Genomic DNA, 27,846 nt, shown 5'->3' with positions numbered 1-27,846 from the left:
CTGGCTCCCCCAATAGAAAGCCGGCGATTGATGGTCGGTGGGCGTGGCGTGTTGAGAAGCGCGTGCTAGTGGCGGCTCAGTCTGGTTGTGTGTGTGGAGAAGTGAGGACGTGTCTGTGTGTAGCTGCGTGTGTGTGAGAGAGTCGAGCCATCGCCCGGCGGGGACTCCGCCCGGATCAGCGCTTCTTGCCTGCGTTCTTCATTCCTTCGTACATCACAGCTGGGTGAGTTGCAGGGATGTGAGGAGTGATGGCGGGAGGATGTTGGAGGGGAGGGTGATGCGTGTACATTTGGCATCCCGACATCTGCAGGCTGTATCATGCTCATGTGACCCCTGTATTCCCGGCCAATAGGAGAGCAGGATATATGAGGACTGCAATCCTGTAGATGGGTTCCTTTGTATCTTTAACCCATCATTGTGCTGACATCTTTCTCCAAACCCAATTATATTCCCAATATGGAACCTTCATCTGTCTTCTATGGTCACCCTATGCACAAAGGGTGCTATTCTCTACTATAGACCCCTCTCTACAAGGGCTGGTATTCCCCCATATACACCCTTCTATATATCTACAATCACCTTTGTGGTCACCCCATCTCTCGAGTATTGTTGCCGAATATCAGCACCCTCATATGCCCTTGGGGTATTGTTCCCCATTATAGACCCATTATCTAGCTACAAAAGGTGCTGTTTCTCATTATAGACCCCTCATCTGCCATGCAAAGGGTATAGTTGCCCAAAATGCACCCCCAAATGTCCATAAAGGGGGTCATTCCCCAAAATCAACACCCCATCTATCTAGAAAAGGGTGGTATTATCCAGTGTAGACACCCCATATTTCAACAGAGGCTATTGTCCCCCAATATATACCCCATATGTCTACCAAGGGTTTCATTACCCAATTCATACCCTGTTAATGTAGGCACCTGTCTATCCAACCACCCCTGTATAATCACCCTTTAATTTACAAAGGGTTCCCCTCATTCTTCATTAATATAGCAATTCTATGATACTTGTTATTATTGGTATAGGTGCCCCTGAATTGGCAATTCATACCAATATTGGCACCTCTGTATCCGCCATTGATATTGGCACCACCTGTATCGCCTATTGATGCTATTGATATAACGACCTTGGTATTTTCCATTATTGTAGACTCTCCCGTCTACTGGCTTGCCCTTTAATATTAACATTGGCACCCTGGTATTGCCTATTACGTTTCACAGACATCTCTGTGTTGCTTTAATAATATTGGCACACCTATATTGCCATTTAACACCCGTAAAGGGTGTAGATCTCTGAATTGTCTATTACAGGCACCCTTGTATCTTAGATTAGTATTGGTGCCCCGATATTGGCTATTGATATAGATACCCCTAGCAGAATAGGATCCTATGTATTGCCTATATTATACCCTCCATTGAATTGGTTACCCCCATTGGGCACTGCTTGGTATCAATAAATAGACCCCCATCATAGCCACTCCGTTGATAGGGATCCTTATCTTCCCCACATTTAGGCACACACGGTCTCATTTCATGATGAAATTATATATTTGGCATCATTCTACGCTTGTAAACTTTCCCTCCATGAAAATTACCATCTGTGTGCTGTCTAATAATTGTGTGCAACACGTATGTAGGCTGCTACTATGTACACGGGTAGCTCTCTATTCATCCGCTTGGCATCAGTTTGTCTTGTCGGCAATTGATGTTGGCGTTTCCACCCATCGTCATGTGTTAAAGAGCCCTATATATACCACATGTATGTGGCAGTCGGCACCATGTGGCCACCCCTCTGCCTTCCGTCATAATGAACAGTGACGTCCTTCTTTCCACCCATCTGCAACGTCGGAGTGATTTATTACCTCCTATCGAGTATATGCATAGCATATGTGTAACATATATCCCGCCACATCTAATCTGGTGTCTTAGAAGAAAACCAGGTTCCCCGTGTGTATGGAATACATGTATCTACCCGTGACGTATGTAAAATATTAAGATATTCAATCCCCCATCTCTCCGCTGTAACCACTTAATTTGTTTGCCAAACCAACATGTGATTTACATCATTCTTTTGTACGTCAATGTACAATTTCCATCGTCGTTCACCCAGATCTACAGCCGGGGATGCCAATTTTGTCGTAATCTAAGAACTAGTATTGTATCCCCATCTGTACGCTGCGTTGTGATCCATTCTCCCCCGGGGTCCAGAGTTCCATTCCAAGGATTACATACAGTCAGCACGCTCCGTGGTTGAACTCTTCTTGCAGCTGGTTAGCTAAGACAATGTAAAAGAGTCAATGTGGTTTTATCCACCACTTTCACCTAGAATGCCGGGGATGCGGGCACGGGGATGTCTGTTTTGCATTGCATGCGAGGAGGGCAGCTGTGGCACCATATGATAGCATGGTACAGGCTCGGCGTTATTGTGTGGGTGAACGGGGAGGCTGCCTTGAGAGAAGGAGGATGTACGCTTTTTTGTCTCTTAGCACTGGATGATGATGGAGGAAGGGTTTTTTGTGGTCTGTTCTAGGGACATCTAAAGATAACTAGGGGTTTTTTTTTTTTGAGGTTAAAGGGTGGTGGAAAGGTGAACACATGGAAGGCGGTGAAGGGAAGCCGGGACTATCTTTTTGATGGATTTGCTAGCAATATTTTTTTATATTGGCCACATGTTGCTGGTAATTTGTACAATTGGCTACCTAATAATTGTATCAGAAGGGGTTCATAGAGTGGCATCGGAGGGTCGTGATGTGTTGGTTTTGGAGGCACTACATGCATGTTAAGTATATGGTTGTGTTAGTGGTGCGATGATATACCAGCCAATGATTCTGGTAGTTTATTTTAAACGTTAGAACCTCCGAGGGCTTGTTGTTAACTCTTAATGTAATATAACCCCCATCATGCTCCAATCATGCAAAGTTCTTGTCAATAGGGGGCGACGGTGTGTCTTTTGTATACACATGCAAAGCTCTTGCGTGTTTACTTTATACATCATCGAACTATTGAATGAAATATATAATTATCTTCAGCTTTGTTCCATATAAAACCAGACGGTAGGTTAATAAAACATCTGGCTATTTATACAATGGTCATTATGCCATGCTGTGTCATGCCCTGTGACTGGGTTTCGGGCTTTTAAAGAGAAGGTGTGACCGCGGTATATTTTAGTGACTGTCGCATAGTCACATGCTTACCGGTCTGTGGATGACTACATACTCTTCCTGCTTCACTTGGTGTACCCAGCTGCTGGAAATGGCAACCGTTTAGTGAGAATCCAGTTTTCTATGGGCCGTCATCCTTTTTGAAACTATATGGCACCCCTGTAGGGACTGTCACATGTCTATTTGAATATAGTTGTCAGGTGTCACAGCAAACGATAAGCAATGCACAGTGCCGATTTGTGTGATCTGGAGGAAGACCGCACCAGGGAGTGTAAGCTATATGAACTAAAAGCTTTTCTCCCCTTTGTATAAAAGGAGTCCACCCAAATCTTAAGGTGAGTGGAAGAAAGTGATGCCATATTATAGGATGCTTCCAATGAGGAATGAAGTGTGATCAAATCTGCAGGTTCTTGCTACAACCAATACCAGGGGGCTTTATCGATTTGCTATGGAAAAAGCAGTAGAAGTGACAAGGCCTCAAGTTGGATGGTAACCGTATTGAATCTGGGTGAAAGTAGAGCCAAGGTGTCCAATACCGAAGCCAGTGGGTGGCCAAGGTCCACCGAATACAATATATATATCTAGAGATCGTCATTGGTGCTGAATGGTATTGGTATTAAAGCCCTGTCCTGTGCAGCACCATGTGTCCTGCATAGTAATTCAGCATTGCTCAGAGTATTTGGGTAGCATAGGGTTAAAAACCTCAAACAAAGAGAGAATGCCTTAGCTTTTGCTCAGAGAAACTTTCCAGCTCATCTAAGTAAATTTGCATTTTGCTCTGATTTCTGGAGGAAGTATGACTTGGCTTTAATAAACTGTAAAGTAGGTAACGTGCATGTCCTGCAGATACTGCTGATTGATTTGCTAATGGCTGGCAGTTGACGGGGCATTATCAGCCCTTTGATAGGATGGTTGCCATCAAGCGCTGTAATGTCAACATTCTGGAGATCAACTCCGTGATCCCAACAAGGACGACGCAAGGCTATACCGGTGCAGAATTACTGTGGTCAACATCAACCAAGCGCAGATTGGTGAAATATGTATTAATTTCAGTGAGCTCCTGCACTTTGCTAAATAAAAGCCACCAAGATGATTCAATCACACAACCAGCAAGGGGGGCATCTGATGCCAAATCTTTCATGGCAACTGACAGGGCATCATTACGAACGATCTTATTCAGGGTTTCCCTATCTTATCTACCAACCTGCTTTACAAAATGGCGGCTGGAAAACCAATCTTTTAATCTAATTGGCTATTACATTTAGGAGGACTTTGTCCGAAACAGTTGCTGGCATTGGATGATGGCCTTGTGTGAATGCCAGCAATACAGTTGGTCATTGCTGGTGGGATCAACCTAATGATGAGCACTTCCCTCCAGAGAAATCAATGTTGAAGGTGATTTTTGCTGCTCCATTCTTAAGCTTGTGAGCTGGGTGTTCAAGTGCTCCAAAAATTTGCCTTCACCTGATCTCTCTGAAATGTTGTAGTTTATGCCACCTCTGGATCAGAAGGTAGTCTTGTTGATAGTAGTTGTGGTTGCATGCACTCGGTGCCAACTAGTCTTGGGGGTGGGCAGCTTACAAATATGCTGGACCACTCTTCTGGTCCATTCATATAAATGAGCCATGTCACATGGAAGGGTCAGTCTATTGAAATGAGTCCAGTCTGTTCTATTGCCAAACCTGCCTCCTTGGCATGTACTCTCCCCTCGGTGCTTCGGCACCACTTTGCTGCTGAAAGAAATCGAAGCTCCAAACTTGAGCTTACAGATTTATGGACACATTTTCTGACCCCATGTGATGGCACTGGACCATGTGCATGTGAAATGGACTGGTCACTCATTTCAATTGACCCTTCCACTGGACCATGCACATTAGGGAAAACTGAGTCTCATGCCGATAACGGCGCACGGATTTCACCAGGGAACGTCGGCACACTCACTGGGGGGACACATCGAAGGAAGACTCGGCCAGAGGATGTTATCGGATAGGGAGGACGCTGGTGGGACCAGGTACTTAAGTCCTTTTATTTTTTTTTTTATTTTATTTTTTTTTTTTAGCTACCCTTAGTGTGGCTCGGGGTTACTGCTCAGTAGGGTAATAATCCAAATCTCAGTTTATTTTTGCTTCACATTCCAACATTTATGGAGAAATGTCTACCACATGCAGCTGATATAATTGTTTCCTACACAACCTGTTAGCAGACATTTTATTCTGTGTGGAGATGGTTTCCCTCCAGCATTACTGGACAGCAAGTCACATTACATTGAAAAGTATTACTACCTACCAAACCACGTTAACTTTCTGTATATTCAAAGTTTGGAAGTTCCTTTTTTTTTTTTTTCCTGTATTGTAACCCAACTCTTCATTAAACAGCCGGGTGGTCACTGAAACGTGCTGGGTGGTACGCCTGGGGCAAAGAGGTTGGGGGGAACACTGTCATCCGTTATTGGCCATTAAAAAGCTTGGAGTGGTCCTAGCTGCATGCACCGCTACACAATGGGGGTTTTGGGTTTGTTCAGATCCGATAACAATGGTTAATGAATGTGTGTACCTTATGTCACACTAGCCTGTATAGGCTGGCTTTGCTTTCAGAGATAGTTTGTGTTTTGCGCAGTAGAAGGAAATATTTTCTCGCTGTTTGTGCAGTGATCCTTACAGGAAAAAGGCAATCACATGCTCTGCTGCGGAGATTTCCCAGATTGTAGGAGCATTGTCAGGTCGTCACTCCTTCCTGCCGTGTCTTCTACCAGGTTATCTCCTATTATGTGTTTATATAGCACCTGTTGGTGCGGATGTCTTCCCATAATGCATTGTGGCTGTATTACTAGTGTTTTGGCATCCAAATCGCGGTATGGTGCAATCTAGGTAAACATTCTTGCTTGTGTGTGAAGATCTCTCCGGTGCTGCTTATGTAGCCTCGGAATCCCTCAGTTTAAATCAATTAACTTGCCTGTCTTACTTCCGTGGCAAGCGCTGCCTTCTTCTCTTCTGATATTTTGGCCATTATGATTGGCAGGGATGACGTAACTTGTGCATGGTAGTTCATTCAGCAAAAGCTGAGATGTGCCAGGCATTGACAGGCGATGCCCCTTCTCCTTGTGGCTTATCTACCTGGTCGCTTGGTGTCTTTGTATGCCAAGGAAACCCGGAAATTCCGATTCTGCGTGCCGGGGACGGATGAGCTCCTGTTTGCCTGCAGTGGTATGTCATGCCAGCAAAGCCAAACTTCATCTGTATGAGGAAGAAAAGGCAGAAGGCAGTGCCCTGCGATGGAACTAAACTTGGCATGAATTGCCTATCCACATTTGTCTATCCACATTGGACCTGGACAGAGCCATCTTGTTTTCAGATGGGCCGGCTAGTCCCAGAATGGGAGTACTTTATGATACTAACAACCCTGACCTGTGGATTAGCATTGTGGCTTTTTGAATATGGAGCAGGAAACGTGGCCAAGTGGTATCAAGATATTATATTTATTAAACAATATTTATATAGCGCCAGCATATTACACAGCACTGTACATTAAATAAGGGATTGCAAATGACAGTGACACAGTAGGAGGAGAACTGTCCCAAAGAGCTTACAATCTAAGAGGTGCGAAGTATCGCACACAAGATATTTTTTAGCAATTCTCCAAAAAGCTTCCAATGCTTTTACATGCAGCCTAAAAGGTTACACATTTCTATGAAACATTTTCATCCAGAAACACGGGGGTTATCATGCAGGTTTACCTGTGAATTTTTTTTTAAGGGTGTGATCATAATTGGCTTTTGTTGTAGCTCTTGGGTATTTGTGATGTTTTATTTAGAGATTAGGCGGCAGAACGGGGAAGCTGCTCATCCTGTGCTCCAGTTTGATCACTGAGGGAGTATAAACTTTGACATTTTGGAGAAGACATAATACCGTCCGGACATTGCCGCAGATCGGCGACAGCCACATTCTAAAGATAATGCGCAGCTGATAACAGGAGGAGTATTGATGGCTGCAAGAAATGCTGAAATGTAACTTTGTATAAAGATATTGTACTTGTGTAATGGCTACATTGTAATCGGACTTATTTATAAATCTCCCATGGGAGAGTATTTATATGGAATGCGGGGTGTTATGGGCTTCACATTAACATTGACCCTGCCTTGTATTAATTATTTTGTTTTCTTTTTGTCTTCCTCAGGTTTAATAGGTTTTAGAACATCATTTCAGTGATCGTACGAGCCAACCCTCAATCGCCAGCTTAATGTAAGTATCACATCATACTTAGTTGTAGTTGGGGCACTTGTGTTTTTTAAAGCTTAACTCCATGACTTGGATTCTTCCTTTTTTTTTTAAAAATATTTCTGATGCCTTCCTCCTACTGTGGTTCCACAACTGATCTGTGGCTAGGTAGCAGCAAGTTGCAATGCGCTGACACATTTTTTCAGCACTTTGTGTGCAATCGCACCATATGGGCTATACTTGCACCTTATGTAGTTACAGATTTGAGTTTTGCACATTAATGCAGGCAGATCTGTGACTTTTTCTGCCCCCTAGTTTGCTGAAAAAACAAAAACAGCTGGGTGGTTACTGAAAAGTGTCCTGTTAAAAGGGTCTGGAGAGAACCGTGAGCTCTAATCCTCCCTTTTGATTAAATCTTTGTGTGGGTTACATGAGGCCTTTAAAAAGAGATGTTTGCAGACTTAAATTATTACAAATCAACTTTTTCATAAATGTATCAATCTCTGTAGCAGCCTTTCTTGACCCTTTTAACATAGGGGAACCCCTAAGATCATCAAATAACCCCCTTCTATAACTTCTACAGCTCACGGAAATTTAGCATTGTGGTTCTTGGGAAGAATGTCACACAAATGGCCAAACTGATCATTGGTGTCAGTGGTAATTGACCTGGAGGGAACCCCTTTGCAAGCTCTGTAGGGACCCTGGTTGAGAAACTCTGGTCTGGAGTTTAGCTTTAATCAGTGGGGCATTATATAGTCACATATTTGCAAATATTGCGTTCTCTATTATTTTTCTGCAGACAGATTTGTCTTTAAGGCTGGTCATACATGGGTCTTTTTAGACTGATTTATTTAATCCAGTTGACAAAGGTAAAATCTAATCCATAAAGTATTTTCAATCACTCAGACTTGACAAATGTACTAAGGGGAACTAAGCCCAGCAATACACTCCATTCTCTCGCAGAGTGTTGCCATCTTTTGTCTTCTCTTCCTGTCAACTTTTTTGGACCATGTTGATTGGCTGGAATGACTTGACTCTGCACAGATGGCAGGATTTATTCATTCCTACCACTCGCAGGGCAAGCTGATATTGCTGGATATGCTTGCAACTGGTGCAGCCCCGCATTTACCACATACCTGGAGCAATTGGGCAGGTAGGAGGTGTGTTATTGCAGAAGTGGCAACACCAGTCTTTCTGCACTAATGACCTGCTTAGTCTCTGATTTGTGGAGCTTTGGATCCATTTTAAGACAAAAGCACTGCCCAGTCTGTAGCTTGGTATGTATGGTTAGAAATAAATGGATGAAGCGGTAGCTCTTGTTCAATACAGCACATCCATGCATACCTCTGCCCTATTCCTATGGGTTAGCTGTGGTCATGGTGGCCTCTAGCAGTCTCTCAGATTACAACTTACCCATAAGAACAAAGAGCCACACATATGTAATGTGAATAGAAGTGGTGTTCTCCCCGGCCCCTCTTAGCTGGGTGCATCACCCAGCACTTTTCAGTAACCAAACAAAGAGCCGGGCGGTTACTGAATAGTTGGCTCACAATACAGGGGCTGCCACCCATCTACAGCTTCTTCCCACCCAGCTTACAAAAATTTCTACGTTGAACACTGTAAGTCAGCCAAAAATTGTTGAATTTTTAGATATGTGGGGGAGATTTTTTAGGATAACCTCAAAGCTTCAGTTTATATTCAGTACGTTGTTATGCTTTACAGTGTAAGGCTACGTACACACGTCAGATGGTTCTCGTCCGATAATTGCCTCAGGGCTGATATCGCATGGGAATCTGGCGTGTGTATCGCATGTCGTTCATGGATCCATTCTGGCGTGTATCCACGGACAATCGTAATACAAGTGAAAGGAAGAGAGCACAGTGGGGTTCCGCTCAGTTCTTCTCCCCTCTCCCTTCCCCCATAGAGAAGAACGGTGCTGTTTGTACAGCGCTCAATTTTACATCTGGTCATGAAAGATCCTTTCCAATGTGTGTACAGAGCCACAAAGTCACACTTTGCTTAGATGCCGAGGCACTTGTGCTGTGTAGAAACATCCATTGCGATATGCTGGCTACAAGCACATGTCTGACCCTTGAATGGGCTCCTTAGTTCATAATCTTACGCTGTTCATTACCTTCTGAATTACAGCGCACAGGAAGCCGGTTTGGCCAACAAGCTCGGAAAAGCCTGCTGGGTAAACAAACCTCACAACCAAGCCATTCAGATACCTGAGACCTATTTGGCACAGCGTAGTGTATCACCTGTAAATATTGCCTCATATTACTATGTAATCGTCAAGATAATCTGTGTTTATCTGTTTTAAAACGAAACTAAAATGCACATTGAACGAGCGTTGTTCAATCTTTTATATGAAAGTATTTTTTTGCAACTTTTGTTTTTATTCTGTATTTGGTATTTTGAATACAGAATTGGGAAGACAATGGAGTTGGTGTCCTTGCCGAATGACTGACGAGATACAAATGTAATTTTGTTTTCAGCCAGCCTCAATGATGAATAAGCGTGGTTGGTGAAAAGGGGAGAGGACGGTAAAACAAGATTTCCGTGCAGCAATGTGCTGGAAAACAATTGTTATAAGAAATGTGCCTGTTAGAAGTTTTCATAACTTAATGCAAGCTTCTCTTAGGCTAGGTGCACACGTCAGATGATTTTCGTCCGATAATGGCCCCAGGGTTGGTTTCAGTTGAGAGTCTGACGTGTACAAAGCTCGTCAGTCCTAGTTCGTGGATCTGTACTGGCGGATCCATGAACGATCATTATGAAAGTGAAGGGGAGAGAGAGCGAAGTGGGGTGCCGCTCTGTACTCCCCCTCTCTAGAGCAGAACGTTGTTGTGTATATACAGCACTCGTTCCTGCATCTTTCAGTCTTTTTTTGTTAATAAGGATTGTGAAGGATCATTTACAACTACAATTATTGCGTGTGTGTGACCCAGACTTAGTGGGCACTCTTATTTCAGGTTGGGGTTTGGGTGCCTGAACTCTGGCATGGATCTTGCTAACAATGGTGTATCCAGCATTCCCAGGTTTTTCTTTTATATTGGTTTGAGCTTCTCTCCATTCCCATTATTTGTGTGGATGTGAATAATCCTTTTTTTTTCAATTCTTTGTGTCAGTGTTGCTGATCTCCTGCAGCCCCATTTGATCATTGCGTTCAATGGCTGCATTATCATTTGTGGTCAAAAACTGGTGTGACTGGATGACCACACAATAATGATGATGATGATGACGACGACGACTTATATAGCGCTAACATATTACTGTACAATAAATAAGGGTTGCAAATGAGCGATACAAACAGTGACACAGGAGGAGGAGAGGACCCTGCCCCGAAGAGCTTACAATCTAAGATGTGGTGGAAATATCACACAATAAGAGGGGGATATGCAGTGGTGGGAAGGACTAAGGATTAAGAGACCGAAGGAGACGGGTAGGTGAGGTTGAAGCAATGGGCTTTGAGGGCTCCTTTAAATGAACAGAACGTAGGAGCAAGCCGAATAGGACGAGGAAGACCATTCCAGAGAGTTGGGGCAGCTCTAGAAAAAGTATTGCAGTGTCTGTGATGAGGTTATGAGTGAGGAAGTCATTAGGTCATTGGAGGAGCGAAGAGAGCGGCTGGGGAGAAGAGTTGTCACTCTCTAACGTTGTGTCACCATGAGCGGATTGCTCTGTCATTAATAAAAGCTACGGCTTGGGAACATTGATAATGATACTTGGTTGGAACGCTGAGCTCTGGGCTATAATAACACAACGCTTCACTGCATTATACACCCCTTCCTTCTGCAAAAAAGAAGTCTTTATGAATACATGTAGGTCGTCTTCCTTCACATCCTTTTTTAAGACCTCTGGTTTGTGCGCCTGAAATGGTTTCTCCCCTACAGTAAGCGGAGCAAAAGGGTTTAAAAATTCCCAGGTTCCATCACCTTCATTCCTTCCATCACCCAAAGTGGCTCCGCTTTTGGTCAGCTGCTCAGTTCGTTAAAAATGCTGATTGGCAAAAAGCAGTTCCCAGCGATATGAAGGTGTTTGGTGGTCAGGTATGGTATCTGCATGGCCCTGAGCACCGTCAGCTGCTTCTGATAAGTTTGTGGTATCATGTTTGGGAAGTAGAACACTTGGCGTACATTTTTATTTTTTCTTCATGGTCATCTGTTTCTTCGATGGTTGGTTCAAGGATTTTAAAGGCTCAGCCAACAAACATGACCATCCCCTTGGAAGAGGAATTTCCCACAGCTTTTATTGCAAGCCTCAGGTTGTGCTGGAAATACTGGTAATACCACTTTTTTTTTCAAATAGAGCTTATATAATATTTTAAAAAGGTAAAGCCCTACTGTAACACTTTTGTAACCTTCGCAGGTTTTGTAAGCTTGGGTGCCCAGATCAGGTTTAGAATCCTTGGTATTTTAGGTCAAATTGCTGCTATGGAGGGGATATGAAGCCGCTGTAAACTTCCCCATACATGTACTGCTTTGTGATCCTCCTGGTGTCTCCAGACACCCAGCACCACTTTTCTTGAAGACCAGACCCCTGGGGTGTCATAGAACTGACCTGGGCTCACTGGAAAATACTGCTTAGAACATGTCGCCTGTAAGCTCACCCAACTGGAGCAAAAGCATACAGGAAAATGTATACTTCAATTCTTCCTAAAAAATCAAGACCCCCAGGGCTGCGCCAAAATTAAGGGGCTTGACGGTAGCCCTTAAGAGGTTTTCCTAAACTGAAATTTGGCCAAATCTGTGGTGTCTATACACCGGAAAATGGTGGCAGTAGAATTAATATTGGAAAGCATGTGACCATTGCGTGATGAGATTTGCATCCCTCCTATTCGGCATCTGGCTGCCCCCAATAAAAAGACTGATTTACTAAAGATTACACTGAATATTTCCTAATCCACTTATGTTTGAACGGCCCTAAAGCGAACCATTGCAACAGGTTAACTTAACATTCACCTTTTACAACACTAAATGGGTTTCGTTTAATCTCCCAGTTCTCCATTTAGCCTCCTGCAGTTTGGGGGGGAAATACATGGGGTGATGTGGGGCTATGAAGCATGTGTATTACACTTCAAAAAAGCTTACCCCATAATGATGGGAGCATGCCCCATACAGGGAAGGATACCTCTTCATTTTGGCTTTTCCCAGTCCAGTTTCCAATTTATGCAATCTAAGTGGTTAGCTTTTGCAGCGCTGGGTCCCAGGTTTGAATCTCAAGCAGGACACTATCTGCATGGAGTTTGCAGGTTCTCCCTAGGTTTGCGTGGGTTTCTGGCGGATACTCCTGTTTCCTCCCACATTCCAAAAACAGTTAATTGGCTTCCCCCTAAAATTGACCTTTACCTGTAATAAAGATGTATGACTGAGGTGGGGACATTAGGTTGTGAGCCCCTTTGAGGGACAGCTAGTGACATGACTGTGGACTTTGTACAGCGCTGCGTAATATGTTTGCACTATATAAATACTGTGCAATAAAAATAATCTGCACAGTAAGCATGCCAGGACACATCTGGCATCTGCACAGTAAGCATGTTCCGCCTAGGAGGCTGGAAGGGGACACATTTAGGTAGCTTGCAGGGTCTTGGTGACCAGCCATTGACCAAAAGTTGGAGCAGTGATGTTCCTGCCTTGCAGACTGACACCATCTGCAGATAAAATGGCCTTCATATGCATGTTTCAAATGTGCATAAAGCTATTTGCCTAGAGCTTTACTTGTGAGTCTCTACAACTAGTTAGCTTTTCTTTAAAAAAAAAAAAAAAATCTTACTTTTGTTGGTTTCCCAACAACTAGTTGCTTGTTAGTCATCCACGTGGTAAAACCTGCATTGTAAGTTTGTCACAATCCTAGCAGGTCTTAGCCTAATCCACGCAACATGGTTGAGGACTTTATACACACCTACTGAATGATGGGCCAGCTGCCAGCAGCGTAAAAGGCTCTGATAAATGGGAATCACGTGACGCCGCGGATTTGCTGTGTATGTCATGACGTGCCCGTTTAGTAACAACTGGGTGGTAATTTTGTTGCCTTTGTAATCCGAGGCTCAATGATTGTCATACGCTGCGCACAACAATCTCCAGGTTACCAAATGCCCCGGGCGGGGAAATATCTCTAAATTGCATGAAGCGCTAACACAAGTGAGAGTTTTTGTGGCTTAGGATTCTGAGCGTGTTAAGAAGCATCTAAACACTCTAAGGCAACGCTTTCCTGCCAGGACTCCATGGAACCCCAAGGTTTCTCCAGAGGTTGCTGGGGATTCCTTGAGCAGTTTGTGCCTCTCAAGTCAGTGTAACTGACACCAATGATCTTTTCGGCTATCTGTAAGGGTGACATGCTTCCCAATGGCCGGCAATGTAGGGGGAATGCTTCCTACTGACCACCACACTAATATATTGTGAGCTGTGGTTATATTATAGATGGGGTTCCCTGAAGACCTGAAAGGTATTTCAAGGAGTCTTTCATGTTAGGAGGTTGAGAAACTAAGGTGTGATTTAAGGATGAAGTGCAAGTAGCAAAATTGTCCTATGGCAATGATATGACCTCGTTCATCGTGGAAGAAACCATTGGAACTATGCCTGGTCATTGGGCCAACATGGCTTCTTGTAGTCTCTGCCAGGGCCAGAAGACCCTTGATGGCAGTGATCCTCCTATGTAACTCTGTAGTAGAGAACTAACGCAAGCTCTTATTTTGGAGTCAGTCTTGCCAAGTGGAAGTCTACGGTGTTGTATACAAGCCAAAATCAGTATTAAAATTGTATCGAATGGTCTTCCATATCCAATTTGCTTGCTCCTACTTTCTGCTCATTTAAAAGAGCCTTCAAAACCCAACGCCTCAACCTCACCTACCCGTCTTCTGTCTCCTAAACCCTCACTACTTCCCACCATTCCATATCCCCCTCCTATTCTGTGATACTTCCCCCACCTCTTAGATTGTAAGCTCTTCTGGTCAGGGTCCTCTCCTCCTCCTGTGTCACTATCTGTATTTGGAGGTAATTTGCAACCCCCCTTTATTGTACAGCGCTACGTAATGTAATGTTGACGCTATATAAATCCTGTTTAATAATATTCTTGCAAACTCTGTGGCTGTGCTATAACAAGCTTTTGATATCTTCCTGAGGTCACCAAAATCTCTGCAACCACAATCCAGGTCCATTGCTAAATATCTGTAACTGGCAACTCCATATAATTCCATGGCGGTGAATTCTGGTTTGGCATCACTGATTTAGCAGATTTTTTCCTTTTTGAATTAACTCTTCTGTTCTTCCATATGCGTAGATAATATTTCTATACTCAGCATTTCTGTTCTCGCGCCTCCCAGCTTACCGTTGGCCAGAAGCGCTGTATAATTTCCTTCCTGCCTCTTTGCCGGCTGTAGGTGTGTTCTGGTGATGGAGGTTTCTGGTGCAACGGGGATCACGTGACTGTTTTCAATCCGCTTGCACACCAATCTGCGGGTAAATCCTTTGTGGCCCCAGTCTCCTCTCCTGTCTGCCGCGACGTGGTGTGTGAGAGAATTCTCATGAAACGCTTTGTTTTGCTGGAAGGAAAAGGAAACGTATTCCTTATCTGACAGTCTAAGAAAAGCTTACAGTTAACCCTCTTACGTTTCTGGGGTTTTGCTGACGGTTCTGCAGTCATTTTTCATGCTCCATGTCGAGGACCAGGGCAACTGTTAAAGCCAAGCTCCGGATATAAAAGGAGAATGTGGTTTTCATCTAAGACAGCATTTCAAATACGGGCAAATGTGTAAGCATGCTGATTGGAGAGCAGAGCAATGACATCAGTTTAAGGCTACGTACACATGTCAGATGATTCTCATCGGATAATCGCCCCAGGGCTGATATCTGACAAGAATCTGATGTGTGTACAGTGCTCACTGTCCTGGCAGATCCTTGGAATGCGCATGAGGAACGATCGTAAGAGAAGTAAATAGGATAGAGCGCAGCGGGGAGTCGCTCTCCCCTCTCTCCATAGAGCAGAACAGCGCTGTATGTACATCTCTTGTATATGCATTGTTTAGTCTTCCCGTTGGAAAGAATTGTGAAAGATGAATGGGAGCGCAGAGCCTCCCGGCATACCTACATCGTGCATCCCAGGAGGCTCTAACTTGCTTTTTCCGTGCATGCCCAAGCATCTCGGGCATGCACAGAAGGAGCCCTTTTGCCAAAAGAGAAAGAAATTGTGCCAAACTCACGCATGGGCAATGAGATTGGCAAGTTCTCCCCCCCATCTGCTTCACTCGATCTTGCGCCTGCGTCGAGGGACATAGGAAGAACAGAGAAGATGGCGGCGCCTAGTGCGTCGGCCTGAAGACGGATACCGGGACGACGTGGGACCTGATGGAAGAAGCCTCCGGACAAATCGACTGCTCTGAGGGATTAAAGGTAAGTGATTTTTGTTTTGGGTTTACTTCCTCTTTTAAAGGCCCAAGCACTTTTGCATCAGTCACATTTTGGTGTGTTTACCCTATTTTTTTTTTTACGACAGACGTGGCCTATTATCTTTAGCAGTCCTGTTCTATTTTCATAGATACAGTGAACAGCTTTTATAATTTTTGGAAATAGATTCCCGCTAACTACATTGGAACCATTGGCGCAGTTTTCAGAAAGATGCTTGGAATGTGTAGGAGATGGTTTAAGCACATGTTGTCCTCTGGACGCTGCAGAAGGCATTTCCCAGCGCTAATGGATGCCCAGTCCATGGGCCCTTCTGTCCTGCTACCATACTAAGCCAAACCAGTGGTTTAAAAACTAAATATTTTTTGAGATGGCCTCTATTCCAATCCTTTTTCCCTTTTGGTTATGGTCACTTTAGGAAGGTATAAAACGAGTCGGCGGGGGGGGGGGAACTATTTACAAGAAGTCATTTGTCTATCTTATTATTTTTTTTTTTTTTTATATCATCCAAATACTACAGAAATTGCTTGCAGCAATTTTACAAACTAGCAAGTTGTCATAAAAGAAAAGTTTCAGCCCTTGTGGTTAAAAGCACAAACTCGTCAAAGTACAAAAAATGTGGCTGCTCCAGGGCTGTGCATGTCTGCAGACTGAACTCATCGACCTCTTTATCTGGCTTATGCCGTATGTGCTGAGCAAACGCTGGAGATATAGTTTGATGATTTACTGATGGCGCATGAGATGTCTTCAACAAATAGGGGGGGCCCCCTTTGCGAGAGGGCGGCGGGCGTTTGGGGGGGCCCCCTTTGCGAGAGGGCGGCGGCGGACGCATGAGGGGGGCCTTTTTGCGAGAGGGTGGCAGCGGACATTGGGGGGGCCCCCTGTGCGAGAGGGCGGCGGCTGACTTTGGGGGGGGGGTCCCCTGTGCGAGAGGGCGGCGGCGGACGCTTGATCACTGTGTGGTTGCTATTCTCAGGAAGAAATGTTACCTACAACCATTACCAAGCTTGCAGCCTTATGCTAGATCTGTAGTTAGCCAGATCTCCCTATCACATTGCTTTGGCCCCTTCTGGATTTACCCCTTTTTGTGGTAAAGGGGTCCTATTAATGGTGAAATAAAAGGAAGTGATTTGGGTTTGCAGGACCCTTTGTAACCCATAATTTTGTTTCGTGGCACATAAATAGTTTTAGGAGGAGGTTTTTTTTTTCCTGGAGTTGAGTATGAAGAGCATTGCATTTGCTTGGAGGATGGGACCAGCATGTTCAACGTGGCTGTGAAATATCTTCTCTGTAACCCTTTGTTCACCACTCCAATTGGGGATGCCTGGCAATGTTAACCCCCTCCCCGCCTGCGCACAAAGGGCCATATCAGGTTTCCAGGCTTGGTGCACATGGTGTAGGGAGGGGGTGGTGCTGCCTTCATTGTGTTTCAGGGGCTGTTGAAGGACAGGAAGGGGCTGTCTGCCTTCTCTGTGTCTTTGTGTCATGGAGGTTGGGCTTTGTCTGCAGAGGTGATCCTGCCAGCATTGTGCCTGTTTGCAATGTGTCCAGGGCACAGATCTGTGTTTCACTCTTTATATCAGCAAGGCAGGGGGTGGCTACTTTTCAGGGATCTGATGGCTGTATGACCCTGCCTGGTGAATAGCAGACTGCCTAGCAGGCAGGGGTGTGGTTGCTGATTGAAAGTAAGGGGGTGGGAGGGAGATGCTGCAGAGTCACTGCATCTCTTTTGTGCAGCATATCCCAGGTTTCAGGCAGGATGGATGGGGGAGGGGGGCATGTGGCAGTCTTCTACCATTACACTGAGCCCATTGTCTGTTGCCATGCATCTCTTTGCGACCAAGGGCTGCCGAACAGCAGCGTCAGCACCGCCAGCCTACGTTGCAAGGAGGGCAGTGCGCTGCGGAAACCGAATATCGACTCGAAAATCTAGAATCTTCTAACAAAGCGTGAAGCTTACCTCCTTGCAATCTACTGCAAAGAAACAATATATTACACTATTTGGGGTCTTCACATTTTCATGCATTTTGTAGAGCATTTCAGTGGCAGTTTATAATGCATTGCATTTAACATTGAGACTTGTGCAGTAAGATAATGGCTACATAAATCTGGATATATTCATACGTCACCCTGATCTAACAGCTTTCTGGCCTATAACCGGTAGTACATTTACATCTACTAAACTGGAGGGAGTTTTTATTTTTTGTTGGGTAGATGTGACAACTAGACTGTCATTGACTACCAAGACCGAAAACCATAAGCTAGCAATGGCCATTATTATTATGCAGGATTTATATAGCGCCAACCTATTTTGCAGTGTTGTACATTAAATAGGGGTTACAAATGACAAGCAGCGACACAGGAGGAGGAGAGGATCTGCCCCAAAGAGCTTACAATCTTGAGTCCTTCTCTTCCTTGCTAGGAGAAAGGTTTCTAAATTAGATTTGAAAGGGAATGCTCCTTTAAAGTGGAACTTAAACTCGTGTTACCCACCTGTCACCAATCTGTTGCCAGGCACCATAATCTTCCTCCTCGGGATCTTCAACCTTCTTGATTTGTTGGGCCCCGGCCATGTAAATTGCAAAGGAAGTTGGAATTGTGGGCCATCCAATAAACTGAGCTGTGCATTCTCAGCTTGGCATCTTTGACGGTTCTTGAGCAGGTCAGAACTAATATTAACGAAGAGACCTTGCCTGTCCCGTTTTGCAAAAACGTTCTGCCTGGTTCAACATTTTTAAAAGTGAAAATTTAGTTCTGCTTTTAACGTACCTCTACACCTTCTGATTAAGAATTCTTTTAAACTTAGCAAATTGTTGGTGAATTTTAGTGGTGGAATTACACTGCTAAAATTGCAGTGGGTTAACCACTAAGAGTTTGGATCTGTGGTTACACATTCCGAACGGATGGCTGTCGTACGGAATATTTGCACACATTCGGAGTATTTAATTGCGAGTATTTAATTACCGCTATGTGCTACTTGTGTACCTCACACCAAAGGAGATCCATTGGTTTCCAATGTGAGCAATCTATTGCCACTCTTGGTGATCAGTTGAAGATTGGCCATGTGCTTATAGAAATAGTTGGTGCCCCACGAGTACTCTTGGGTTTGATGCAACTTTTTCGATCCAACGTCCTCTTGCCAATTCTTGGTCATATTGGATGCTGGCTCTACATTTCCCCTTCTGAACACCATGGGGCTCGGATCCACCATTGCCAAAGATTACAAATGATCCTAAGCCAGGCATAGGACCCTCATCTTTCGTGGTTTATTATTGACTGATATGGTCTGCCTATTAAGTTACAAGTTGCTTGGTAACTTATGACTTTTTGGGTAGTAGAGAGCAGGCAATGTATTGTTATTGCTCTTCCCATCTTTATAGGCACCGTCTGTAAATATAACGTGTGCTTCGGCTTTGAAAAAAGTGCACTTTGACTACACCTAACAAAGGATAGTTGGATGTTCTTGCCATTACCAGGGTTGGTACATGGCCTTGTCATCCATATGGCACCTTGGGGAGCACAAGGCAGACATCCAGGTGCTGCTCATCTCGGGAGAACGGTAGGGGGTTGCTTATGGCTTTCAACCATGTCTGATTGCCTATTCCCCAAGGATGGCAGCACACATGTCCACAGCCATTGAACGTGAACTTGTCAGACCTTTGAATGGTAAACATCCACAATATGAGCTGGCAGAAACTCGACCCACTATTTGCAAACCTGTGAGTAGCCTTATTGGCTGTTGTGAAGGTTTTACCTGAGGGGTAGATAATTGACCTGGCTTAGACCTGAATTAGCAAAATTTAAGCAGCGTTAATGGGTCGCATAGCAGAAAACAATTGTTAGCACTTACACTGCTACTACTATTAGGGCTTTTACTAATACCTTAATTTTAAGTTGTAACCATAGCTTGCAGTAAACTTTTCAAGTATTTTTTTCAGTACGTGTTTTGGGTCCAAGAGTTGAAACCAAAGCATTTATTTGCAACAAAACGACTGTCACTATTAAAGGACACCTCCTGTGGCAGCTTACGTAACGTTTCATTACCAATTCACTAGCCATAGACGGGCAGGTATATCACTAAATATAACGCACCGGTCTCTTCTTCGAACCCAAGAGAACAACACTAGTGTTCCATGCAACAAGATGATCCAAGGACACCCCATAGGGTCGCCTTACATTTTTTTTGCTCTAGGTGTGATGGACCTAGTACCACCTCTGACACAATGGCAGCTTCTGCCTCTAAAATATCTTCATTAGTTGTCTGCATGCATTTATACATAATATATAATCTTCTTTACGTTAAATATGGGGATAGTAGTCAGAAGAGGGGCTACCAAGTTAGTTTTCTATCCCACACCTGTCCAATGGAAGTGATGCTATGGTGTATTGCCAGATGTACTTTGCATAGATAGCCTCCATATTGGAAGAAGTCTCTTTTTGAGCACCAAATTTTACAAGCCATAGCTGCCGTTAAATGCCACCTTGCCCAAATAAGACTGGGCATGCTACGATGACCACTGTCAGACGTAGAACCTTGATGCATTAGCAAACACTTCTGTATTCAGAATACTTTATAAACCAAAAACCACTCCCAACTTATATTTTATTTTTTTCAGACCACGTCCTTGGACGACCCTCATCTCTACATACCAGGGCCTGTGAAGATGTGCACCTCCGGTCGTATTTGGTTCCTGACAGACAGAAGGATAAAAGATGACTACCCTCAGCAGGAGATCCTGCGAGCCCTCAAAGCAAAATGCTGCGAGGAAGAACTGGACTTCAGATACCTTCTCATGGACGAGGTGGTCCTGACCATTGAGCAAGGAAACCTTGGTGAGTTTATGGTACACATTTTGGTATTCCTTCCTGTTCAACATCTTTTGGAATTCCAATGGTGGTGAGATCTCCATGCCTTAATTTCCTGTAGTTATTAAAAGGTTCCTTTCTATCCAGTTTGAGGGTTTTAAAAGTCCAGCAGAAGCAGGTAGATAATATGTAGGACCAAAAATAGCTGCTACAGCAGAAATATCGCCTCTGTTGTATTGCATTGCTTTTTTTTTTATACAGTAGATTCTTAATAAACTGAACCTGTACCTTAAGCATACAGAAAGTCAACAAGCAATTTTTGACACCTATCAAATATATACAAAAATCAATTATGGTATATACAACAGAATGGCGTGTGGATAGAAGTTTTTTTTTTTAGTGGCTGACCATAAACAATGGAGAGTATTGTCAGGTAAGGCAGCTGATTTCTGATGTGGCCACCGCTGTCCTGAATCCCTGTACTTGGCTCAGTAAGGAATCTCATTACTTTTCTGGGCCAGTGATGATTCAAGGGAGGCAAAAGGGGCTTTAACAGAGCCTCTGACTTAAAGCAGAGGGAGGGTTTGGATTGAGCTCCCTGGGTCTTAACGTCACCTAATATGCTGCATTTTGGAAGCAGTCCTACATTAGTATCGTGGTTGTGTTTTGTGCTGGTTAGCCGTTTACCTTGGCATCCCACACATTCTTTACCTTGGCACGGTTTTTAGAGCCGCAGCATGCTAGGCGCCTTTGCCTTTTCTGTTTTTCCCTTACTTTACCAGCCTATGCCCACAATCTGCTTTCTGAAACCCAGCCAGTTGTATAGTCTGAGTGGAAAATGCAGGGGTAGCATTCCTTTATACAAAAGACATGACCTTCCCCTTCCATACAGAACTTCTACCAGCTGATCTGCCCTACAGAAGAATCACAAAGACCCTCATAGAACGTGACCAGCATTTCCTGAGCAGTGGCTGTTGGTCTTTTGACTCATTATATGATGCAAAGAATTTTGTTTCAAGGCCGCTAATGTTTGTTTGGTCACAAGGTTGGCCTCTTTGCTAAAGCTGATATTACAAAAAAGAAAAACAAGCATGTTTTTTTTTTTTTTTCACTTTTGGCTTTCCTGTAAAGAGATGGCCTTGCAGCTGCTTATAGTAAAGTAGACTGTCTTGTGCTCATGACTGCACATGAAATTCTGAGCAATGATACCATGCAAAGATTAGCAGTGCCACCCTAAGCAGGCAAGGACACCAAAAACCCTCCTACAATGGTAATCCCTGAACAGGACCGACGTGTATTAGATTTTACTTTGCCTGCTTTGATCTGCAGTTTAGTCACAAGTATACCTTCTTGAACTTTCAAAAGCATATCAGGCCTTGTAATGCAGACTGTCATGGATAGCTAGCTTCACCTTCTACTGTGTGATCCTGGGGAGAATGACTGCCATCTTGTTCCTAACAAGCCCTGGTTCATGAATAAAACCATCACTGAATGTGTTTGGTTATATCCTTCCTGCATAGGTTGTAATAAATGCTTGAGTATTATGTAGTCACCCCAAGTGATTAGCTTTTTGCCTTTGCAGCAACCACCCCCTTCAATCTATAGCCAAGGACAATGCAGACACATCAGGCATGACAACAGTACATGGTGTCTCATCGTGGTTGTCCTAAGTGCCTTCTAAATGTGTCCATTTTTGACTGTCTGCACATCCCCAGCCATCTAACTTCACCTTTTATCAATTTTTTTTTCAGCTTAGGCAAGGCTTTCCTCCATCAGCATTCCGAGCACTGCACCAGTCAGCTGCTAGCTGTCGAGAAGCTGCATTGCGGCAGCCATAAAAGTGCAAACGACGGGAAAGCAGGAAAGGGTCTCGTTCTACTGAATGCTTTTCTTTGCTGCATCAGTCATGTGCTGCTCCTATGCATGTACTGGCATCACACAAGCTAAGGAAAATGCATATCATTTGTCAATGTATTGCTGCATTGTGCAGCTAGAACCCAATACAATTCTACTTGGCCTTGTTCAGGCACAATGCCTTTTATCCTCGGTGGGTAGGATGCTAGGAGGCACCCGAGCACCAGACTTAGAAGCATATAAAGCATTAGCATAAGAAAATGATTACGTAGGTACTTCTTAGTTTTGCAATGAGTGCAGATCTATATGAAGTATTTATCAACTAGACCAGTCTGGAGTCCATCATTAAATCTGAATGAGTTTGCTTTGCTGATAATAGGTTGTAAAAAGGTTTCCCAGAATTTCTTTCATTATTTCGCACGGACAGGAGGATTGATCTAGCACAGCGATAATACAGAGGGGCTTAGAGAGGGCATGGAGTCAAAGGTCACTGAGCCCACAACAATGGAAGGTTTAGTCTGTCCAGGACCGGACTACTTTCTAATAAAGCATTTCTGCATAGATGTGTGAAGAGGGCTTAGGTGCCGGTGTATTTTCTATTATTTGAGGAAGCTGACAAGCAGTTTCCTGTTTGTGCGCTGACCTAGCGATCATTTTCTTCCTGAATTTCCCATGCACGTGAGAGTTGATCAGTCTTATGGCATCCGACTGCAAAGTCGTCTGTACGCACGCATATGCCTGAACGTTATTTCCCCAAAACAAGAGTTGCTTTCAAGTTCGTCATTGCCCTGTGGCTTTCTGGGTAGCCACGCGCTTTGCTTTCTAACCATTGTTTTCACTGGAAACTCCAAATGAAATTAGAGCCTAAGTACACATTTAGGAAACAAACATGAGAATAAAAATATAATTTTGGTATTAAAGATGGAGGTCCAAAGAAATCCAAACTGTTATTTTACCTTCCTCATGGAACTATTTTGTGTGCCACATTGAAGCAGAAAATGTGAAAACCCAACATTTTAATCAATTTATATATTCAAGAATCATTCGGTGTTCAGTTGTTTTTAAATACTAAAACTTTGGCGGTAAAAGTATGCAACACGTCTCCAAATTGACTCCAGATTTTTCCAGTGAAGGGTAGAGTTAATGTTAGCGTTCAAAGACATTTCTGAGCTTCTTGTAGTAGGTTTGGAGAAAGCCATTTTCTTTTCCAGCATGACTGTGCCTGTGTGTACAAAGCCAAATCTTCTAAGGCAGTTTGGTTTGGAGGCACTTGCCTGGCAAATTGACACAATTTCCAGGTGCTCCAATGTTTTGTTGAAAGGCTTCCCAAAACAGTGCAGTATTTTGTATCTGAAATGGGGACCAACTCCACATAATGCCAATGTGTTTTAAATGGCTTGATCCAGAAGGTATAATGGTCTGGTGTTGCCAAACGTTTGAGTATAGTGTGTCTTTGTATTGCTGCACTGATCTTTGCTTGTCTAAAGTAAGCCTTGGTCTTAAAACAAAGTTTTTATTTATTTTTTGCAGGCCTGCGTGTGAATGGAGAGTTTGTTACGTCCTACCCACAGGTTGTGGTTGTCCGCGTTCCTACCCCTTGGGTGCAGAGCGACAGTGACATCACCGTCCTTAGACATCTGGAGAAGATGGGCTGCCGGCTGATGAACAGGCCACAGGCTATCCTCAACTGTGTAAATAAGTTCTGGACCTTCCAGGAGCTGGCTGGCCATGGTGTACCCCTACCTGATACCTTCTCTTATGGTAAGGGTCTAGATACTTAACCTTTCCTCCATCCTTTGTATAAATGGATAATCCTCTCGAGGTCACAGATAGTCATGACCACGACTTTGGCAAACTTTTTTTTAGACCTTTATCATGTTTATCAAGGACAGTGCTGCTGGCAAAAGCCCAACCAGATAATTGGACTTCTGGAGGTGTATTACGTGGTGTATGGAGCAAGTTCAATTGAAAAGCTCTTTAAAGAATTTTTAAAGCTGAACTTTGATGTCACATGCTCAAGCTGGCTTGCTGACCTAGACCTTCTCATTGGTTTTCTGTGTTTGGGACTTCCTACCTTTTTCTTTGGCTATGGTAGCATGACTAAACTTAGCTTCTGTATGGAGTTTATTCATTTTTGCATTTCCAGTTTCAACAAGTTCCTTTACCATATTTGTTAATCTACTTTTAAATCTTTGTTTAGCACCCTTTAATGTAACAGTGGTCTAAATTCATACTGATATTGTTTTATCTTTTAAGGTGGTCATGAAAACTTTTCAAAGATGATTGACGAAGCTGAAGTTCTGGAGTTTCCCATGGTGGTGAAAAACACTCGGGGGCACAGAGGTGAGTTCATCCATGACTCCTGGTGTCATTTATATAGAGCCATCATTTCTGGCCCTCCATTGGAATTAAAGGCTTGGTAAAGAAGTTTACAGAGGACCTGAACAGACTTTCCTGGCGTTATGCTTTTTATGGGGCGGTTTACGAGTACAGACATAACTGTAGGGTTTTAAGCAAGGACTAATACTATCAGACTGGGTTCTGTAGACTGAATAGATGTTGTCATGATGCCCTGAAATAATTAGTGACATTAATAAACTTCTTTTTAAAGCAGGAATCCAATTTCTTTCAGGAGTAAGACTTGGGCTGCCTCAGGGGCCATAGTAGAGGATTAGTGCAGTACTGTATATGATTTTTAGTTATTCTATGATGATTTTTTTTTTTTCCCCCACTTTCTTAACCAGTGCATATTCTTTCCAGGTAAAGCTGTATTCCTAGCCCGGGACAAGCACCATTTAGCAGACTTGAGCCATCTCATCCGTCATGAAGCCCCATACCTGTTCCAAAAATACGTACAGGAGTCTCACGGACGGGACGTCAGAGTCATCGTTGTGGGCGGACGTGTGATTGGCACCATGCTGAGGTGTTCTACAGATGGGAGAATGCAAAGCAACTGTTCTCTAGGTGAGCATGCAAGGAGTACAATGATTACATAGGCCTTATTACCTCTCTGAGAGATATACTGACGGCATTCCTGCCTGTAGGAACTGGAACATTATTCCTACTCCAGTTTATTCATGTAGGCTGGATAAGACTTACCCCACATTTACTTATTGGTAACCTGAATTAGGTTTGCTTTTGGTTATCTGGCATGACTGCATACAACTTGATCTGGTGGTAAAAATCCGTACTGGGCTCATAATGGCCTAATTAGGAATTGCAGCTATTTAAAGTGGAACGGAAGTGAAAAAAAAAAAATATATACTTACCTTTAATCCTGCAGGCTCCCTCAATGACACTGGACCTTCCCTTGATCAAGTCCCGCGTCATCCTAGAATTCTTCGTGGGCTGCCATCGTCGACCTTTTCAGTCTGCTTGTTATGCTATCAGATCTTGGACTACGCAGGGGTGAGATCGGCTGATGAAGCCCGCTGTAAAGAGGGGGGAAAAAAGAGCCGATCTCACTGCGTATGCTTGATTGTCATTCCTTTCCCTTAAGGGGTAAAAATGCCCAGGCATTTGCAGAAGGAGCAGCCAGAGCTTTCCGTAATGCATGACGTTTTTTTTCTTTAATATTCCCCAAGATCACGGCAGAATTAACAGGAGGACCCCACTGCATGGGTAGCTCAGATGTATTCTTTTTTGTCTCTATGCACTAAAAGCCTAATTTTAGTTTCCACTTACTGTGGTTTTTGCTATTTTAATAGGAGGAATCGGGATGATGTGTACGCTCAGCGAACAAGGGAAGCAGCTGGCCATTCAAGTCTCCAACATCTTGGGAATGGATGTGTGTGGCATCGATCTGCTCACAAAAGAGGACGGCTCCTTCTGCGTGTGCGAAGCAAACGCCAACGTGGGTTTCATCGCCTTCGACAAAGCCTGCAACATGGACGTGGCCTCGATGGTGGCCGACTACGCCATCTCCCTCCTGCCAAGCCGACTGACCAGACGAATGTCCCTCCTCTCCGTTGTGTCTAGCGCCAGCGAGACCAGCGAGCCTGAGCTCCCTGGGGTGACTTCAGTCTCAGGAGTCGACGTGCCTGCTCCACTGCTGCATCACCACGACGCTGGAGACAGCATGAGCGCCAGTTCCAGCTCTGTGGACAGTGATCCTGACACTGCCACGGAGAGGGAGCTTTTAACCAAGGGAGCCATCTTTAACATGAACCAACTTCTTGCCAGTGAAATCAAGCTTTTGGTGGAATAGATGGGAATGGGTGATGGGGGAGGGGGGGTTGGTTGTGAAAAGTGGGTCGGGTGGGGGGGTATGGGAGCCTGTTTGGGTCAAGCACGTGTAAATATTGAAAGGGCCATTACTTCTGGTATTGATGGGTGGGTGGGATGCGGGAGGGATGGGGTATTACAGAATCCCTGTTGTAAATGAGGCTGCACCACTGAGCTATGATTTAGGGAATTGGGAAGGTTAAAGCTGGGAGACTTCTTCCATATTACCTTGGACATGATGTTTAAAGGGGGAAATATATCGGCTTACTTTTACTATCCATCGTTGAACAAAAACTAACATCAAGTCCACCCAAAAATTGGTTACACCCTAGCTGACTTGTTAAAGTCCCCAGATAGACTGAGACCCCCTCTGTGTCAGAGGTGGGATTCTGTATTAAAGTCCAACCACGATGATGATGCATGCAGAACTTTGTCTGCGTTAGGACCTCCCTGAGGGCTGGAGACTTTTAACAATCTCTGGGAGAAAACCATGCTCATAATACTTTTATTTTGGCTAAACTTTGATCTTTAATTCTCGAATACAACTTCCAATTCCATTTTTGTATTTAGCTTTATCTGCTGCGGCTTGGCTATATTTTCAGTAAGTTGCTGACTTTGTCTTTACCACTAGGTGTGCGCGTGATTTTTCTTGTGTTCACAGGATGTGTGGTACAACTTTTGAGCAGAATCACAACATCTATATCTTTAATAGGTTATTAACCTAATATCTTCTCCCGCCAACAAACTGCACTTGCATCTCCTGTGTGGCTCGAGCCAAATAAGACTTCCATTGACACCGTCTCCTGATGAAACCAGAAAACAGATAAAATGGATCTTTTTGGGTTGATCTCACCCTGTCTAGTGAAGTAAGGTTTTTGGCTTATAGCTTCTATAACGGTTCCCAGTTTCTATCAAACTCCTTAGGATGATAATTTAAGGTATACTTCACCTTTTTACAACACCAAGTGTAGGCAAGAGAGCACGGTCTATGTAAAATGTGTAGGAATATCAAGTAATGGGTTGTTGTGCGGACCCTGAAACTCAGCCAGTTTCCAACCAGCAAACTGATGGGCACCCCTTTGCTCTCCAAATGTTAAGGAAGGTTGTAAGATAAAAGTACATGACAAAGATTTATAAAAAATCGCTGGATAGTTATTTGAGGCCTTTGCCCTTCAACCTG

The 27,846-nt window shown here is 43.9% G+C and overlaps 2 protein-coding genes across 2 annotated transcripts in view; one reads left to right on the top strand and one right to left on the bottom strand.

Moving 5' to 3' along the window:
- MFAP5 (microfibril associated protein 5) overlaps positions 1-136 on the bottom strand; it is an 83,539-nt gene extending 83,403 nt beyond the window's left edge. The window contains exon 1 of the mRNA XM_072424176.1: positions 1-136. The gene's annotated coding sequence lies outside the window, so the exon portion shown is untranslated.
- On the top strand, positions 79-26,686 carry RIMKLB (ribosomal modification protein rimK like family member B). Its single transcript, XM_072424173.1, has 7 exons — positions 79-223; positions 7,340-7,404; positions 20,399-20,615; positions 23,973-24,203; positions 24,699-24,785; positions 25,203-25,406; positions 26,150-26,686. The coding sequence occupies exons 3-7, from the start codon at positions 20,447-20,449 to the stop codon at positions 26,647-26,649; spliced, it is 1,191 nt and encodes a 396-aa protein (XP_072280274.1). The 5' UTR covers positions 79-223; positions 7,340-7,404; positions 20,399-20,446; the 3' UTR covers positions 26,650-26,686.
- The last annotated feature ends 1,160 nt before the right edge of the window (positions 26,687-27,846 follow it).

This window comes from Pyxicephalus adspersus, chromosome 10, assembly GCF_032062135.1.
Source record: "Pyxicephalus adspersus chromosome 10, UCB_Pads_2.0, whole genome shotgun sequence".
Classification (NCBI taxonomy): domain Eukaryota; kingdom Metazoa; phylum Chordata; class Amphibia; order Anura; family Pyxicephalidae; genus Pyxicephalus; species Pyxicephalus adspersus.
The sequence above is the reverse complement of the archived record's forward strand: the minus strand, read 5'-3'. Positions and strand labels throughout refer to the sequence as shown.